This window comes from Amphiprion ocellaris, chromosome 17 (assembly GCF_022539595.1).
Source record: "Amphiprion ocellaris isolate individual 3 ecotype Okinawa chromosome 17, ASM2253959v1, whole genome shotgun sequence".
Classification (NCBI taxonomy): domain Eukaryota; kingdom Metazoa; phylum Chordata; class Actinopteri; family Pomacentridae; genus Amphiprion; species Amphiprion ocellaris.
Window position 1 is genome coordinate 29762871 of NC_072782.1, and position 19488 is coordinate 29782358.

The 19488-nt window shown below is 39.5% G+C and overlaps 1 protein-coding gene across 3 annotated transcripts in view; it reads right to left on the reverse strand.

The window, feature by feature from the left end:
• Positions 1-19488, reverse strand: part of shroom3 (shroom family member 3) — a 76216-nt gene that overhangs the window by 53076 nt on the left and 3652 nt on the right. For 2 of the 3 annotated variants that reach the window (XM_035946225.2, XM_023265855.3), the window contains exon 2: positions 8956-9110. In XM_035946225.2, the coding sequence (XP_035802118.2) occupies positions 8956-9110 (155 nt within the window). Of the gene's footprint in view, positions 1-4291; positions 4378-8955; positions 9111-19488 lie in introns of those variants that run through there. The other variant, XM_023265856.3, reaches the window with a different exon arrangement.

Genomic DNA, 19488 nt, shown 5'->3' on the forward strand with positions numbered 1-19488 from the left:
TCATGTGTAACAGAACACCACAGACCGTCGCTTACTGGGATTAGAAGAGAAAACGCAGCTTAAACAGCTGCAAGACGCAAAGAGTGACACAAGTCATCAAATACGCAAAGACCAGCGCTAAAACTAAACACAATAAAACACCAGAGCGTCTTAATTTGCAGGTACATGACAAACTGAAATAAGATCAGGACTTTCACACAACTTTAAACACACTTGGTTTCAAACACAAACTGCACAGGTGAGCAGCGACAGTCACTCATGAGGAACGCCGCAAGTGTCAGGTGTCACTTAAAAGACAAAAAGAAAACCTTCTAAACACTGGGAAAACACACACTATCAACACACTCCTACAATAAGGAAGTTCATGAAGGAAAAATGCTGGATCCTGAAGGATCCAAACTCAACCTGAGAGCAGAACAAACTCCTCTGGATCTGATCATGTGGATGCTGATTGGATTTTAAAGGAAGAGATCAGCATTTTGGCAGATATACACTTGCTTTCTTTCTTTTGTAGCTTGAGATGAGTTGGGGTTCTACAGGGCATTTCCAGCTGTTGGAACACAGTTTTAATGGTTTGTTAAACTTCATATATTCTAAAAATGCTTTCAATTGACTATAACCAATACTAGGCAATAAGAATATGTGAACTGAGTGTACTTGTTACCTGAAATTACACCTGCGCTCTGAGATTCTGGCCCAAAAACTCATTATTGTGGTTCACTTTAACCATTTTCCAGGGAAGTTTGTTTTTTTGGGTCGAGTGTGCATCACATGACGATCATAGAAGTTGTAGCAACACGGTTTAATTAAGTCATAGTGCGTCGAGGATCGGTGTCATAACTGAAGTTAGAACTTACACAAACATCACAACAATCACCATAAACTGCACAAACAAGATGGATGAAGCCTACAGATGTAAAAAGTGAAGTACATTCTTTCCTACAGCCAGCAGGGGGCGACTCCTCTGGCAGTTAAAAGAAGTCTGATTATATAGACATCTATGAGAAAATTATCCGACTTCTCACTTGATTTAATACCTCAGTAAACATTTTTATAATAAGTTTATGGTGTCAGTTGCTAGTTTAAAGCTTTTTCACTATAGCTGGGTGTTAATTTAGTAAATTGTGGTCCAGTTTAGAGTAAAATAGATGATAAAACTGTTGGTTTTAGCTCAATACACCAAGTTTCTAAAGACCAACATGGCGACAGATAAATGTCAAATTCAAGGTTTTACAACAGTAGTCCACAAATAGTTGGGTGACGTCTATCTTTTATATTCAGTCCATCGTAGAGACCAAAAATTTACATTCCTTGGAGACTACTAATAAAGAGGGCCCCATCTCTGCAGATAAAGTACAATTTCTTTCCCTAGGTAATAGCTATTTTGAAAGTATGCTGATGGTGTAGCAACATTTTTTGTTATTTCAGTTGGACAAGAGCAGCTGTTATTGATTTCTATTGATGATATAACCTACATTCTCAAATGTTTTGAAGGAAACGTAATTTTGTGGAGTTGTGTTCACAGGTCAGAGGTCAGTTTCTCTGCATGTCAACAACATGCACACAGAGTTCAACGCTAAATGAACACACTGAAGGAGAAATATCTGTAAAATGTCCACTGCATCAAGCCAAACAAATATGATGCTCAAAACAAACGCCCTGCAGGCCTTTTGTGAGCTTTAATTCAGCCAAGCCCAACAACCTGGAGAAACCTGTTGGCTAAAAACAATTAAGTGTTGTCGCAAAACACCCTGAGGTCAGGAGAATGTGGTGATTTGAGTAAGAAGAAGACAGAAAATACACGAGTTACATGATAAAATCTCCCATCCCAATGTTTATCCTGATGTAGTAAAGCACCTGATGTCACACAACTATCTTTACTGATTCATTTCAAACCAAAAACATCCCTAAAAACCCACAAACACTTACAGCTCTGACGTGCAGCTCCTGAGAAAACACTCGGCTTTGTTTTCAGCTTGTTGTGAGCAGACTAAAGCCAAGATTCTGTCTGTCTGAACGTCTGCGGCTCCGACTCTCTCTGCCTCGTTATTTCTGCTTCCAGCCAATCAGGGCTCACCTGAACGAACCAATCAGAGGGAGCGCAGGCAGGTATGGAGGAGAGAGAGTCGGACAGACAGGTGTGGCGAGTGACAGGTGTGTTTGGCGCTGACATCACACACCTTTTGTCAAACCGACACCGAGGAAACACGCATAGAAAACCAACTGCAGCACCTGCTGAAGTCACACGGTTTTATTACTCAGACTTTGGTCCTGTGAGGCAACAGCCATCAGCTCGGTTCAATAAACCTTTATTATCCCTGAGAGGCTGCAGACGGAGGAGGAGGAGGCAACGAAAGGGATTAAAGAGAAAATGAGCCTCACAAAAAGAGACAAACTTTCATCGTATTTTTGCACCACGAGGCTGAGAAACCACTAACTTTCTACCACAAGTAAAACCAGAATTAGAACCTCGTGGTTGCAAGAATTCAAGTCTTCTACTGGGTTCTTCATCTTGAAACATCAGGAACCTTCCACTGACTTGCTTGAAACTTCATTTGTCATCAACTACGAATACTTAAAATGGTATCTGTGACATTTTAGAGGGATATATTGAGTACTTTCTGAGATAATATTCTCTAAAAACCTGCCATCAACACACTTTCAGCACATTTTTATCTCATGTTAAAATTGGAGACTCTTTGAAAGACAATATCTGGAACTAGTTCACCTTTGATTGAGAATCTGGAACATTGCAACTACAAACTGACTCAAATTGATGCATAAAGACCCACCAGAATGCAAGACTTTTAGTGTTCCCTGTAAGAAAATTTCCTGGGGGAAGCCCTCCAGACTCCAAACAACTTCTAAACCAATTAACATTAATATATCTTGTATCTACATCTGCACTATGGTAGTTGTATACGGTGCTTGAACTGCAAAAAGTACAAGTCTGATTGATTTTCAGTAAAAGTCTGGGTCATGTACAGAATATTTGGTGCAAAAGATGGGCAACTGTGCTAAAAAAAAGTCTTAGATGTGTAAAATTTAACAGATAAGAAGTGAGGAACAGTCATTTCAGCAAACAACATCCAATCAAACGGATTATAGCTTGGTTTTGTGTTGCTAATGATGAGCTGAAGCTAAAGATTACTAGAAAGTAGATGAAAGAATGATTGTGTTTGGGGAAAACTGTTTGTCCCAGTTGTAAAAGCAAAAGTGACTATAATGTGGTTACCACAAGACCAAAAACACCAAACAGCCTGAGAACTTAGAAAAAAAAACATTTCGAGAACCAAGGAACTCTAATAACTTCACAAGTCTACAGCAAGATCAACTGAGGTTCATGGGGGTTGTAGTTTATAGAGCAATCCACTACATAAAACTGCCACAAAACTACATGATTTCACATAAATTAAGTTGGAATCATCCAAACAAATGAACATAACACCATATATATCAACATAACTCCATAGATACTGCTGCTGAATCAGTGTCTTTCTTTAAACCCTTATTAAAAAGGGTGATGTCGTCCATTTTTTATCATCTAATTGGTTTTTACCCTTTATTCTGTTGCTTTTTACGTATTTTTTAAAGTTTTTTTTCACTATCACTACTATTGCAATCATTTTTTGCCTTGTCTTGATGGTTTAACCGTTTTTTTTCTTGTTCTTTCCTTTACTTCGATGCAACATTTGATCATTTTATCTGGTGGTGTTGTACTAATTCATTTTAAAAATGTTTTACCATGTATTTCGACACTTTTGTCTGCCTGGTTTTTCTCTTAGTAAACTCTTGTTTTTTAATTTGGTCATGAGACTGCTTTGGTTCTACGCTCATTAACAGTGATTTTTTGTGGAACCAGCAACTTCTTTAAGTGTCAGTACACGCCAACACTCCAGAAACGCAGTTATTTTATCCTGTTTACTTCCTGAAACTCCACATCCCAGCTACTGTACCGCTACTACTTCTGTCTATATGACATATCTGACGTGTCCTACAACTGTCGAATGATTAGCTTGATATTATATTAGGCGTTATAAAAGGTGCAAGACTTTCTATCTTTCTGTTTAGAGGAAATAGCATCCAGAACTTTGGACTATTATTCACTGACTGCTTCTTCTTAAGCAAAAACCTGCAGAGTTTGACCTGCTGCACAGTCGACTGCACATAACCACAACATGCAAACCAGAGTCCAGCGATCAAAGCTGCTAGTTTGCCTCCGTACAAACCCATTAGAGCAGAGATAAACATACCGACGCACCAGTAACAAACAAACAAACAAACAACAGACCTGTGCATGGTCACGTTTGTCCATCGGATCCAAACAGGAACCAGATCTTACCAAAACACGCTCCACTTCCCTCCTGGCCACGCCTCCCCGTCAGGCCATGTGTGCTCGTACGCCTGCCGCTGTCTAAAGTCTAAAGTCCTGCATTGTCTTGTGCCTCTCAGACGTCTTCCAGTAAATAAAAGCTGCAGTAGCAACAGCAGCAGCCCTGTTCAGAGTCACACCCCAAACCCAAATACATACCTGGCTTTGTACCTGAAACAACCTGAATACTGATGGGGATGCTGGGTAATGGACACACCTTCTAGTATCTCCCACTCCTCAACTCATCCCTAAATAGTTTCTAAAGCTCTTCTAAAATGGACCAAAAAACCCAAAAAGCATGCCTCAGAGTATCTAAAAGGTCTGAACGATATGGAAAAACCACCATATCCGGATTATTATGACAGATATTGTTACATGGGTCAAGATTTTAGTGGCGATGGTAATTTTTGCAATTCTTTTCGACCAAAACAAATATAAAAATAATGTGATTTTTGCTGCAGTTTCTACCAAACAAGCACCAACCTTAGATCTATAGAATATGATTAGCATAGCAGCACAATGCATTATTTGTAATAAAGCAGTTACTGTGATTTAGATAATGCATTCAATTAACTGTCACAAATTCCAAAAAAATTATGTTCTGGCTGAACTAAATAAAATAACAGTTTGCATCAATTTTTAAAAATTATGACAACTTCTAAAGAATATTTGTTCAACCAACAAACTTTATTGAGTTGACAGAGTTAGCTTGTCCCTTTACAAATTACCTAATGATTGGTAGCAAGTTTTTCAGTTGATTAATGATAAAATTATGTCATTTTAACTGTATTTCCATTTATTTAATAGTATTTTTAAGTGTAAGTTCCATAATTTTGAATATATATACATACAATATAAATACAATCCCATATAAAAAGCTGCCCAATCAGTGTCGTCTTTAAAATCACTTCTTAAAAAACACTTTACTGTCTATTTAAACGGAATTTTTAAGTATTTTGTACTCAATTTCCATAATTAACTTGGCATAATTTTAAAAAAAAATTTGGTTGTTCGAGTGTTCTAAAAGGATCTAAAGGACTGTTAAGGATCTAAATTACCTCAATTTGAATTTAGTTTGAAATCAACCAATGCAGATTTTTTTAAGAGTTGGTGAGCTGGTGTTTTTATTACAGACAAGCAGCTCTGATTTGGACTCTGAACCAGGATGTAATGCAGAATCCTGACCAGTTATAGATTATACCGACTACGAGGAAGCAGCCAGAGAAATTCTAAAGAAGTCATTCACAGGAGCTCTTTGAGCAAAGTTCACAAATATAACTGTCTGAACACACCGGAAATGTAGAATGAAGTGACTATAACTAGTGTATAGTCAGAAATATTCAGCAAAAACACAATTAAATCCATTTGCGGCAAATTTTCCAGCAAATTTGCGACAAAAGATAGAATTAAAATTGATGTTTTTCCCATAAGTTTTCCACAAAGTTAGCCAGAAGTCCATTAAACTCCAGAAATATCATCATGCTACAAACTTGCAGCAATATCTCCAAAGGTTAACTACAACTATTTAACATAAAGCCATAGTTTTGGAGGCATCCTACTTTAATAATCTCTGAATTTTCATACTAATTTATCAGCAATTAAAAATACCATTTACTGGTATCACACTTCAGTGTTAAACCCCACTGTTTTTCTAGGGGAGGTTGGGTGAATTTAACAATATATACTGTATTTTTCTGCTATTTTTGTGTTTTTGTAGTTTTTTAATGTTCTATAATTTAAATGACGCCTGGAGCTGAAGTCAATCATTTCATTTTTCTTTTGCTGTTATTCATTTTGCCAACGTGCTGAGAAATTCTGCTTTTGTGAGAAAATGAAAGAAGCCAAAAATGTTTGCCAATAACGGACCCATCTCAACACCAACATATAAACCTACACTGGAACCAATATGAAGATGGATAGAAGTTACAATAAGCATCCTGTAAACACATGACTTGTTGTAATGTTAGTTACAGGTAGGTATCTGTTTATAGCTTTTTCTGTTGACATTTTGTCAGTATGGTGCCATTATGAGTTTGCAGCATTGACTTTTAGTAGTTCTCTTTGGATATTTGGGCGAATATCAAGGGATCACTTTGTAAAAACTAAAGATTCTTAGCAAGTTCTGAATAGATCTCTGAATGCATTTGCTGTAAGTTTTGGTTTGCTTTGCTAAATGTCCATGTTTAATACAGACTGTATCCTGTAATATCATCGAATCCCATCTAAATCCATTGGTTAAATTACCAGGAAGCACAGGATAGAGCTAAAGAGGAAGCTTGAAATTGTAAAATCAAAAAACAGGATGTCTGCTCCCACTCCTCCCCCCTCTCATCAAAGCACCGACCAGCCAGCTCCTTCTTCACACCTCAGCTCTCTACCACCAACACCACCAACAGCACCCCTCCTCCCATCCCCGTCTTCTACCACCTCCGGACTCCGCATACAGCCCCATCACCCCTCCTCGTCTCACCCCCCACCACCACCATCACCCCTCCCCCTGCCACCCTCCCCCTGCCTCTCCATAACAGCTGATCAGGTGAGAAGTGAACTTAAAAAGATCAAGACCAGGAAAGCTGCAGGTCCTGATGGAATCAGCTCCAGACTCCTTAGAGACTGTGCAGACCAGCTCTGTCAGGTGCTGCTGCACATCTTTAACCTGAGCCTGAGTCTAGAGAGGGTTCCTCTGTTATGGAAGACTTCCTGCCTCGTTCCTGTCTCTAAGACCAGGAACCCCAGGGAGCCTAACCACTTCAGACCTGTGGCCCTCACTTCTCACCTGATGAAGACCATGGAGAGGATCGTCCTCAAGAACCTCCGTCCCCAGGTGAGCCAGTATCTGGATCCACTGCAGTTCGCCTACCAACCGAACATTGGAGTGGATGATGCAGTGGTCTACCTGCTGCACAGATCACTGACTCACCTGGAGAAACCCAGCAGCACTGTGAGGGTCATGTTCTTTGACTTCTCCAGTGCTTTCAACACCATCCAGCCTTCTCTGCTTAGGGTGAAGCTTGAAGGAGCGGGAGTAGACTGTCATCTGGCTGCTTGGACCATCGACTACCTCACCAACAGACCACAGTACGTGAGGCTTCAGGACTGTGTGTCTGATGTGGTAGTCAGCAGCATGGGGGCCCCACAGGGGACAGTGCTCTCCCCCTTTCTCTTCACCCTGTACACATCGGACTTCCACTACAACTCTGGGAGCTGTCACCTCCAGAAGTTCTCCGATGATACAGCCATTGTTGGGTGCGTATCTGAAGGGGACGAGCGGGAGTACAGGATGGTCATCTCTGACTTTGTGGACTGGTGTGAGCGAAACCATCTGCAGCTCAACGCCAGTAAGACGAAGGAGATGATCGTGGACTTCCGCAGGAGGAGGACACCCCGGACTGCACCGGTGAACATCCAGGGTTTGGACATTGACATGGTGGACACATACAAATACCTGGGTGTTCACCTCAACAATAAACTGGACTGGACACACAATACAGAGGTCCTGTACAAGAAGGGCCAAAGTCGTCTCCACCTGCTGAGGAGACTGAGGTCCTTTGGAGTGTGCAGGACTCTGCTCAGGACATTTTATGACTCTGTGGTAGCGTCTGCTATTTTCTATGCAGTGGTCTGCTGGGGAGCAGGGAGCACTGAAAGGGACAGAAAGAGACTAAACAGACTGGTCAGGAGGGCTGGTTCTGTCCTGGACTGTTCCCTGGACTCCATAGAGGAGGTGGGTGAGAGGAGGATGTTGTCAAAGCTCACATCCATCATGGACAATCCCTCTCACCCACTGCATGACACTGTGGGGTCTTTAAGCAGCTCCTTCAGCAGCAGACTGAGACATCCACCCTGCAAGAAAGAGCGCTATCGCAGGTCCTTCATCCCATCTGCTATAAGACTTTACAACATCAGCATCACTGGCTGATGTTAACATAAACTGGACTATATCATTACCACCCCAAACCATAAAATTTGCACAGACATTCTTGCACTGCACATCTTTGCACTTTTAAACTTTATTTTTATTTTTATTTTTTCTGTTAAAATTTTGCCACCCTTGTATATATTGTAAATAAAACTGCTGTAACAATGTAAATTTCCCCTGGAGTGGGGAGAAATAAAGAACTTTATCTTATCTTATCTTATCTTATCGTATATTTGATGCTGTTCTGAACTTTTTCTGCACCTAATGACAAATTTGTTGAAGAAAATCTACAAATGTTCTAAATATTTCCAGTTTCAGTCCAACTGTGGAAACTCTTGGGTGAGTGACTCGTCATTATTTCCCTCCTTGTTGCTAAATTTCCTGCTGATCATTACCCATCAACCAGAGGGATTTACCTTTCAACCTTTCCCCAACACACAAACTAGTGTTTCACTGCCCAACTGCAACCCAATGGGTCCCAGTGGGATTATCAGGTATCAGGTTGGGTTCAGGCTGCTGGTAGAAAGACAAACATCCAGTTTAACACTAAAAGCTACACTGAGTACCAAAACTAGACGCACTATCTTCATACTGTATTTGTAATTTAACAGGTAAAAGTTGGGTTTGGAGTTCAGTTTCAGGTTTTAAGTGTTGTTGTTTGTACCTGCGGACGGTGAGCTGCAGAGTCTTGTACGATCCTTTAACCAGAGCGATGGCTTCCTGTCGGTATCCAGTCAGCTCCACGTCATTAATGACGATAATCTCATCACCGACCAGCAGCGGCTGCTCCAAACGGTCGGCCTTACCGCCTTCTTCTACCTGCACACAAAAACACACAATTAATGCAAGATACTGGAAAAATAGTAGAATGCAAATGTGTACTGTGGATATTAATGATTTTATGGCAGCAACATTTGTGCATTTAACTCCTGAGTTACTGGGGCAGCAGTCAGATGAAGTTCCTCTTCAAAATTTGAATAAACCCCTAAAAACTCATCTGTGTGTATCAAAGTTACACAGTCAGGAGCTTTGTTTTGTTTTTCCTGCAACTGGTTAGTTTAGGCCTCTTTACAAATTCACATTATAGCAGTATCTGTTTTGTATGTGCTAATAGCAAAAGCATTTAACTACAATTGCAAAATTATAGTTTTTGCGAAAATACCCAACTTGGGGCTGATAAGTAGGTAGTGCCAACAAAAAAGCAAACATGAATGTCTTTTATTATCCAAAGTCAAAGGAAATATGCTGAAATACAGTACTACAGTTTTGTATATGTTAATAGCATTAGCATTTATGTCACATGAGAAATATCAGACTAAATTTATATTTTTCTTTATCAAACTCTACTATAATACTAACAAGCTCCAGACTGCAAAACCAGATCAGTTCTGTTGCCTCTACCTACCAGTCTTGTACGTGCTAATAGCATAAGCATCTCTGTCATAATTACAATTGGAAAATTATAGTTTTTACGAAAATATTCAAGTTGGGACTAAAACTTAGGTAATGCCAACAAAAAAGCAAACATGAATGTCTTTTATCAGCCAAAGTTAAAGAAAACATGCTGAAATACAGTGCTAGTTTCGCACATGCTAATAGCATTAGCATTTATGTCACATGAGGAAGAAATATCAGCCGAAATTTAATTTTTTCTTTATCAAACTCTACTATTATACTAACAAGCTCCAAATTGTGAAACAAAATCAGTTCTGTTGCCTCCTACCGGCTAATATGCTAACTTTTCTCCTGGTACTTATTAGCTTAAGCTTTCTGCCACATTCACATTATAGCAGCACCAGTTCTGGATATGCTAACAGCATTAGCATTTATCTCGTCATTCCAACTACGAAATTGTAGTTTGTTTTTTTAAAAATCCAACTAAAACATACAAAACTGCCATCCAAAGAAAGTCATATCAGTACCAGTTTCATATGTCCTAATAGCCAGGGGTGTAAGTAGTTTTAAATTCTTGCCGGTGTTGTGCTAATGTAGTTGCCCCGATAGAAAGTGTATCCCCTGCCGCGGGAGCGCGCATGCATTTGGAAGGGTGGAGCTATAATTCTGTGTTTAGATATCAGCGTAGTTTATGAAAAAAACAAAATGTGGATTGTTACGATCATGCTTTGACTGTCAAACATGTTTGGTAATTTAGCACATGACATTTTAACCTAAATAAATGCTTTTGCTATACATCGTGTGTTGCCTAATTAATAATATTGATAGCGCTGCCTAATAATGTCTTTTCCTTCTCCTTTTTGTAACGAAGTGTAAGCGATCACCCTGCTGACTAAACGTAGGTTCAATACTCTCTGGGTGGATACTAGATTCAAACGCGCTGTAATTCAACCTTTAGATCAATCTGTCCAACCTCTGATACAGTAAAATCAACACCACTGTGAGCATTTTAACACACTGCATTTACTGCAGCACTGCCAGCAATAGCTGTTGCTGTAACAATGGGTATCTTGTCTTCAGATATTGGCGGGGGTTTTTTTTGTTTTGTTTTGTTTTTTTTTAAAATCCCCCCTCTGTTGATTATCAGAACTTCATAGCATTTATTCAGAAATTCTCAGACAAATGACGATACAGGAGGATCGACGAGAACATGTTATGAGGGGGAGAGACATAATTGCAGCCTGATTGTCTGGACCTGCCAGAAAATGTACCCCCCTCTATATTCCTCAGGTGATGTAATAACATCACGTGGTTTATTCTGCAGACATTTGTGATCATGCTTAGCAACACCTGTGAATTAGGACTAATTTCATTAATCACAGCTAAAGTTATAGAGGGGTACAAATTATTTCAGCCTCATTCACTGGACTTTTCATTACAGCGGGGGGTAAAGATCACCACTGCAGACAATCAGGCTGCAATTATGTGTCTCCACCTCATAACATGTTCTCGTCGATCCTCCTGTATCGTCATTTGTCTGAGAATTTCTGAATAAATGCTATGAAGTTCTGATGATCAACAGAGGGGGAATTAAAAAAAAAAAAAAAACGCCAATATCTGAAGACAAGATACCCTGTGGAAAGTGAGTTACAGCAACAACTATTGCTGGCAGTGCTGCAGTAAATGCGGTGTGTTAAAATGCTCACAGTGGTGTTGATTTTACTGTATCAGAGGTTGGACAGATTGATCTAAAGGTTGAATTACAGCGCGTTTGAATCTAGTATCCACCCAAAGAGTATTGAACCTACGTTTAGTCAGCAGGGTGATCGCTTACACTTCGTTACAAAAAGGAGAAGGAAAAGACATTATTAGGCAGCGCTATCAATATTATTAATTAGGCAACACACGATGTATAGCAAAAGCATTTATTTAGGTTAAAATGTCATGTGCTAAATTACCAAACATGTTTGACAGTCAAAGCATGATCGTAACAATCCACATTTTGTTTTATTCATAAACTACGCTGATATCTAAACACAGAATTATAGCTCCACCCTTCCAAATGCATGCGCGCTCCCGCGGCAGGGGATACACTTTCTATCGGGGGTAACTACTTTGGCACGACACCTGTCCTATTAGCAAAACCCTCACCTCGCTCTTAACATCGTGGCATGGAGCGCATCCCAGTTTCCCATGTTGGGCATACAACCATTCATTTCTGCTTTTAAATTGTTCACATTTACCCTTTGTCCAAATGGAAGGATAAGCAGGAGGCGTAGCATCATCACCAGCTGTGCTTTTTTGTGGGGATCCTGCAACTGCTTCTTTCTCCTGACATGGTGCCTCCTCACCCTGACTCTCAGCTTGCTCTACATCTTCATCACTGGATGTTTTTCTGGGGTAACCCATCTTCAGTGTCCTTGTCTTTTCTTTTAAACAAAGAGGTTATTTCCTCTGCATTATTACTTCGACCAAAAAAAAAAATCTTGACATTTTTGTAGTGCTTCTCTCTGTTTTTATTGAAAATATCTGTCGATGATAACCATTGTAAATCCTGTTGAAAGTTTTTCAGCCAATCACAAGGACGTGTGGGACTTCAGGTGTAATTTATTGCTCGCCCCGTCCCGGCGCAAGCGGCGCTTGTTGACGTCTATTGATTAGTTGTGGAAAATGTCCCAGTGCAATAAATCAAGCACATCTATTTGCTATTGGCTGCTATTGACCATAACAATCGCTGTTACGGAAGTACACACGCATGCGCACTCACGTACTGCTGAGTGAACGGTCGGTAGCAGGCAGGCGGGCGGCGTACCGGTTCTGCGTACCGCCACCAGATCTTTTGCCGGTACGCAGTACCGGACCGTACCGTCTTACTGTCACCCCTGCTAATAGCATTAGCATTTTTGGGAAAGTGTATTTGGGTTTTCTGAAAATACCCAGCTAGAAACAGGCAAAAAGGGGAAAAAACAAAACATGGGCGTCTTATATTAGCCAAAGGAAATATGCTGAAATTTAGTGCTATAGTTCTGTACATGCTACTAGGATTAGTTTTTATGCCGTAATTACAACTGTACAAATTATAGCTTTTCTGAAAGTACCCAACATGGGGCTAAAACATAGTTTTAGTTGGCTAACTGTAGCTAGTGTCTGTCAGCAGACATGCATATAAAGAAGCACCATATCTATGTTAACTCCTGTGTTGGGTTTGTTTCTCAGGAACAGCAATGATGTTCCTGGGTCATGTTTAACTATTCAAAAGTGTCAGAAACTAAAAATTCCCAATAAATGTGGTTTATATAACATTATTTATTCCATTATGAACCATTTCTATCAATATTTAGTGCAACGTTGTTCTTTACGTCTCACAGATCGTGGTTCAGTGAGGATAATTCAGTTGTTTTTCATTTAAAAAAATGCATGTTAAAAATATTTTTTTAATGTACATTGGAGCGACATGCATATAAAATACACTGGTTTTATTTTACGTTTAAATTTTTTTCTCATCTTTTTATGGAGTGATGTTGATAAATTAACACCTCTTCTGTTCAGAGTGCAAATATGTGAAGTGAACCATTTTATATGTTAATTACATTTATTCAGCCAAGCAGCAGTTTCATACCGAAAAAATACTTATAAAAAGTTTCAACATGCATCTTTTATGAAAAACAAATGAATTATTATCACTGAACCAACATTTGTGAGAGGTAAAGATCACCACTGCACTAAATATTCATAGAAATGTTTCATTATAATGAGATATAAACAATATTTATTGGAATTATTTGGTTTCTGAAAACATGACCCAGGAACATCATTGTCGTTCTTGAGAAACGAACCTTACAGGAGGGTTAACGATGTAAAACACTTGATTTTCATTGGAGGCGGCCTTGAAACCTGGTACTGAACTACATTAATTCTGCAAAAGTAGCAGGTTCAGTGGTGGGACTTTATTCGATCTCCAAGCTCAAATTATACACCAACAGTGACCTCCAACGGGTGGACCCTCTTTGTGCTAAGCTAGGCTAAACGTGTCCCGGCTCTACCTCTGCACTGGGGATGAAACTTGTCGAGTCACACTTGCTGTGGCAGCTGCTATCAGGGTTTCTATTGTTCTGCTGCTAGCAGTGTGTGCGTGAGCGTGTTATGAAGAGGGTCAGCAGCAGGGAAAAGCTGCGGGTTTTGGCTGTTTGCCTGGAAGCTTTGTCATTCTTACATCCTGTCTGTCTCATAATTATTAGTGAGATTTTTCCCCTGTAGCCTTCACAGCTTATCAGACACACTGTTCTGTGAAGCTCTGGATTCCTCTGAGGCGGCGAGCTGCTTTGTAAAACCAAAAATGTAAGAAGAACAATGTAAGAAATGAAATTACAGTCCGCTTGTCTAACCAGCTCATTACCCACATCAGGAACCTATTGTTAAACGCAATGCAAAGAGTTGATATTTAATTTAAATGACAGGTTATGACAGAGAAAGGCTGACGTTCCTGCTTTTGTTGAATGTAAAGAATTTCACACTCTGACGTACTGACCTAGAAAAATGGATTACCCAAGACAGCGTTACAGTTCCCAAAAACACAGTCTTTACCTTAAAAGCAGTTTCTCTTGGAAGGTATTAGATGAAAACAACTTGGTACAATGTTGTCATTAAAAAAGACAACATAAAAATATAGCCAAAATTTACATTTTTCTTACTCGACTATAGTATTAACTAGTTCTAGACTGCACAATATGATTCGATCGTTTGTCTTCTACATGCTAAGTAAGGTCACTATTATCTGGGGACTAGTTAGCGTCAGTCTTTTTGTCACATCAAATATAATAATAATACAATACAATACAATAATGCTGCCGTTACTATTTGAAAGTGCTGACTGATTTCTGTAAAAACCATAGCACCGATTACAAACCCAAATTCACCACATCATCACTCCTTCATTTGGTCTGAAGTGATGATGATGCAGCTGAAACTCCCACTCCGACTTCAACAGGAATACTGTACATATCAGCGTGACCCAGCAGCTTTATCAAGCTGACAGTGATGCCTCTTAGCAGGCTGTCAGTGTTTGCTGCAGTATCAGAACGTACGTCTGCCGCTTTATCAGTGACTGTCTTTTTCCATAAAGGTCACATTGTCTTGTTGTCGAACTCGGTGTTAGATAGTCAAAATGTGTCGGAGCAAACGTCACCTGATGCCTCCCTGTTTCCCCTGTTTGATTGTAGAATAAAATGTTTTTATTTTGCTTTGGTTGGCTCTCATCGAGGTACTCATCCTGTATTTAGCCCCTCCTAACTTTACTGTAATTGGCTGAAATTAAGTAGGTTTTTAGTACACTGTTGTTTGTTGAATTGTTAATTTTTCTGATAAGTTTCTTTCTGATCAGTTGAGGGGTTTGGAAGCAGAGTGGTCTGATCCACTTTCTTAGTTTTTGAGAAAAATGGGTTCAAAGTTGTGTGTTTTCAAGAATGCTCTAACACTGGAAGCGCCACTGTAGCGCTGTAGTGGGTTGTGGGTTTGACCACTTTGCCACTAAAATCTAGACCATAAAATACTACATAAATTATATTAAACTCAGTTCAGATTTAACCCTAACCTCTGCTTCTAACCCCTTCAGTTATTTAATGCCATGAATAGGGTGTCGTCATTGACAACTGTGATTAACAGAAATGTGCAGTATTTTTCTGTAAACTCCATTTATGTTTGGTTAACTAAGATAACTATTAAGTTTAAGCTAATTTTATATCGCTAGCTAGCTAGGAACCCAACCAACATATGAGAAAAAGTAGCTGATGTGTAGTTATAGGTAGCTAGACAACTACAAGTTGCTAATATTTAGGTTCTAGAAAATGCTAAACATACAGCAAGTTCTCATGGTAGTCAAAATTTAAAAGCTCAACGCATTGAAGTCCGAGATGCAGTTCCTATCATGGCCACTAGATGCTTCTCTGACAAAAAATCTGATTGCATTGAAGTGAATGGAAAACCCCTCAACTTCTCTTGACAAAAACAAAGTCTAAACAGATTTTACACATCAAGTTCAGTTCTAAGGGTTTAATGTTACTCCTTCAGATGAGAATTTAAAAGTAATTTTTTAGATTCATTGCCCTGTGAAGGAGATATTATGGTTTAAGAAAGGTGTGTTTGACTGGTCCACCTGAATTGTCCTGATGGGATACACTTTGGTTGCTCCCAATTGTTCCACCAATGTCCAACCGCTCTTCTTTCCAAATTACGATTTTCTGGTTCCAGTAATGCATCTGACCCGTTAACTCAAAACCAGAATCCAGTAGAGGATCCGATTATATAACCTGGGAACTGTCAGGTTCACCTCGAGGGGTGAAATGCAGGAACTTCCACCAGAATGTGACTATATTTAATAGTTGTTTTCACATACTTCTCTGTGATCGACGAAAGTATCTGGCCCTGTCCTGAAACAATAAAGCCCGCCCATCTGGGACTCTTCAGATGTTAAAACAACTGCCAAGAATTTCTTGCAGGGTGTGTCTGGCCCTCATCTGAATAACAGCATGTGTTACGTTTCAACAAAAGCATCATGTACTGTAACCCACACACTGCACCTCCAGCATTCAAACACGTACAGAACATGCTGAGTGACCTGAATCACCTCCAAGGAGACGAAACATGAGGCCAAGGCTTCACGTTTATCTGCACTAACGCTGATCCACAATTAAAAGTAACTCAAATGTGAGCTCCATGTAATGAACGGTGCCGATGCGAGGGTAAAGAAACATCCTCTCAGAGCTGCGAAAAGAAAAAAACGTGTTAAAATCTAAACCATTCCCGACCTCTGCAGAACAGTGCTGGCTCTGTTTGCCTTTTTCAGGAATAAATATACCCAAATAAGGGCCGCAGAATCACCCTGCAACCCCGCAAAAGTGTGTGTGTGTCAGCGACTGTGGTATTCCAGCTGAAATTCATTATCCTGCAGACGGAGATATCTAAACAGAGTGGCTCAGCCTGTTCATACCGTGACTGAAACAACATACCTCCTCTAATCAATAAAGACTGTGTGATTTGGGAAAATATCCTTGGAGAGCGGTGGGGGGGCTCGGCCAGAGCGCTCTGAATTTCACTGAGTTCCAGCTAACCTTGCTGCCTTGTGAAAACTAAAAAAATGAAGCTACTTGTGACCCTTCATCACAGGTTAAAGATTAAGCCTGGATATGATTTATGTGCAGTTCTCCCAAAGAGTTCATTTTTCCTTTTTTAGACGTTCCATCTGAAGGATATTTAGAGATTAATTCTTCCAGTATTTAACAAAAAAAGAGCAAAAAATCTGTGTCCTGAGGCAAAAATATCCTGATGTTTAGTCTCTAGTATTAAGAGTGGGATATAAAGGGGGATTCCAGCATACCCCTTCCATAAATATTCCATAAAAAAAGGTCAAAAACAAGCAACAGACGTCACAATATCCTGACTTTTTGTCTCTAGTGGGGTTCAAGCTGCAAAAATGCTGATTCCTACATTTCTAATAACGGAACTCGTCGAGCACTTCTGACCTGTCTGTCAACCCAAACTTCCAGTTTGTAACAATGGTGTTTTTATATAAATCTGAAGCTGAAATAACCCTCACTTTATAACTATGATGCCACCAAACTGCTTCAGAACCACAAAGGATGTTACAGATATGCTATATCATCCTGTTAACTCTCTGGACTCTATGGGGCCAATCTGGACCAGTGAGGCATTTGTGGATATTGTGGATCTTCGTTTTGCATTTTTACGTCTAGAAGTCTTTACAGCTTCATTTGGCTTTCCTTTATAAAAGCTGGTATCTTTATGATCCAGTTGCTGCAGCAAAACATCACTGAGTGCTGAGGTACAGCCATCTAACTGGGTTTTAAATGGACCAACTGTTTAACTTTTATTTTGAAGGTGCAACCTTGGCACACATACAGGTTGATGCCAATACCATCAAGTTGGAAACCAGTGGACTAGTGTAGCACTTGTGGATATCGTGGTTTTTATTTTTGTATTTTCATCCACAGTTCACATAGTTTTTGGTAGTATTTATACCTGACCCTGGAAAAATTAAAGGAACTTATCACAACTAAGTCAAATCTTTATCACAGTCCAACGTTAGTGGGCCCAAACATGCTAGCTACATCTAGAAGTCTTTACAGGTTCATTTGTCTTCTCCCTTAGACTCTGTAATAAAGATGGACGTAGCTACCGTAATGTTACCCATTGGTTTGTGGACTAACGTTTTGATACCTCAAGTTTGGCATTTGGCATTCTTCTGAAACCAGACATAATCCCAATATGGTAAAATACACCCTAGTTTATTGTCTATTTTCCTCTAAATGGGACCATAATTTACAAAATTAGCATCATCTTGTGTTCAAAAAGTCTTGAAACTAGCAACTGAGACCATAAACTCATTACTGAGGTAACAAATGGAGTTAGAAGTCGGGTTATTTCCTCATTAACGTCCATACAATCTGACTTCTTTTTGCAACCAGATGAGGCGCCCCCTGCTGGTTGTAGCTAAGAGTGCAGGTTTAAGTCATTTTCACATTCATTTTTTTAAACTTGGAGGCTGCATGTATGCTTCTTCATAACTAAGACCCAACTCTTGATTGTGGGTAACCAGTAAGAGTTACGTCAATCGTCTTGAAAAACAGTTTGGGTATGTTGGGTTTGGTAAGGTAGTCCACCCCTAGTCCAGTTAGCCAATCAGAATGCTGAGTGCTTTTAAAGGCTGGTATCTTTATGATCCAGTTGCTGCAGCAAAACATCAGAGTGCTGAGATACAACCATCTAACTGGGTTTTAAATGGACCATGTGTTTAACTCTTACCCTTATTTTGAAGGTGTACACTTGGTTTGATGCCAGTCATGAGACTTTAAGATTTAGACATATTAAGAGTACTTAATTTGAGCTGAACCTCCTGGATTAACAGAAACTTTCACAGTGACCATTGACCCTGATTTAGAATCACAAGAAATGCAGCGAACTGAAGATAAACAAGCTAATGGTGCTAAATTTCTTTTACTTTACTTCCATTTTAACAATTTTCAATGAGATAAATCTGTAAATCTGAGATGGTGCATCAAGTTCTCATTCTAGAAATAAGAGATGCAGTGCAACATGGATGGAGAGCTAGTGTAGACGCATTCAATTCTTACACTTAAACCCAACATGAATATAGAAAGAGCTGCTTAATCCAGACAAGCTCATTTTCACTGCAAAAGAACTAGATTTCATTGCATTTCATCGCATTTTGCTCACTCAATCTTATAAATGAGGTAAACTTTCAAGTGTTTTTGCATTTCCACTTCTTCTAACATAAACTGAATGTTGATGAAACAGTTGCTGTAGTCTTAGAAGGACAGGCGGATAATATAAAGAGAAAACAGTGGGATATGTAAAGACAAACAGAACAAATATTAAATCTAAAAGTTAGAGGCAGCAAAGGAAAACTGAAGCCAGACATCGGGCTGTCGCTGGGTCAAACGCTAATCAAAGTACAGTACAAAATAAAAGCACAATTGTTTTCAAAAGCACCCAGGAAAACACATAATTCACATTCTTGTCCTATTTTACAGCCATCTGGCCTCCAGCCCAGAACAACGTCCACACACACACACACACACACACACACCCATGAAGACAGAAGCCTGATTTGCATTTTAATAAAATGAGGCCATAAGGACAGCAGGGGCATCATTAGAGGTCATTTTCTCTATTCCAGTCAGAAAAACTCAACAGAGATGATGATTTCTGGGCAGAAGATGAGTTTAAATGACTTTAATCAACAAGAAGTCAAATGGTATTTACCATA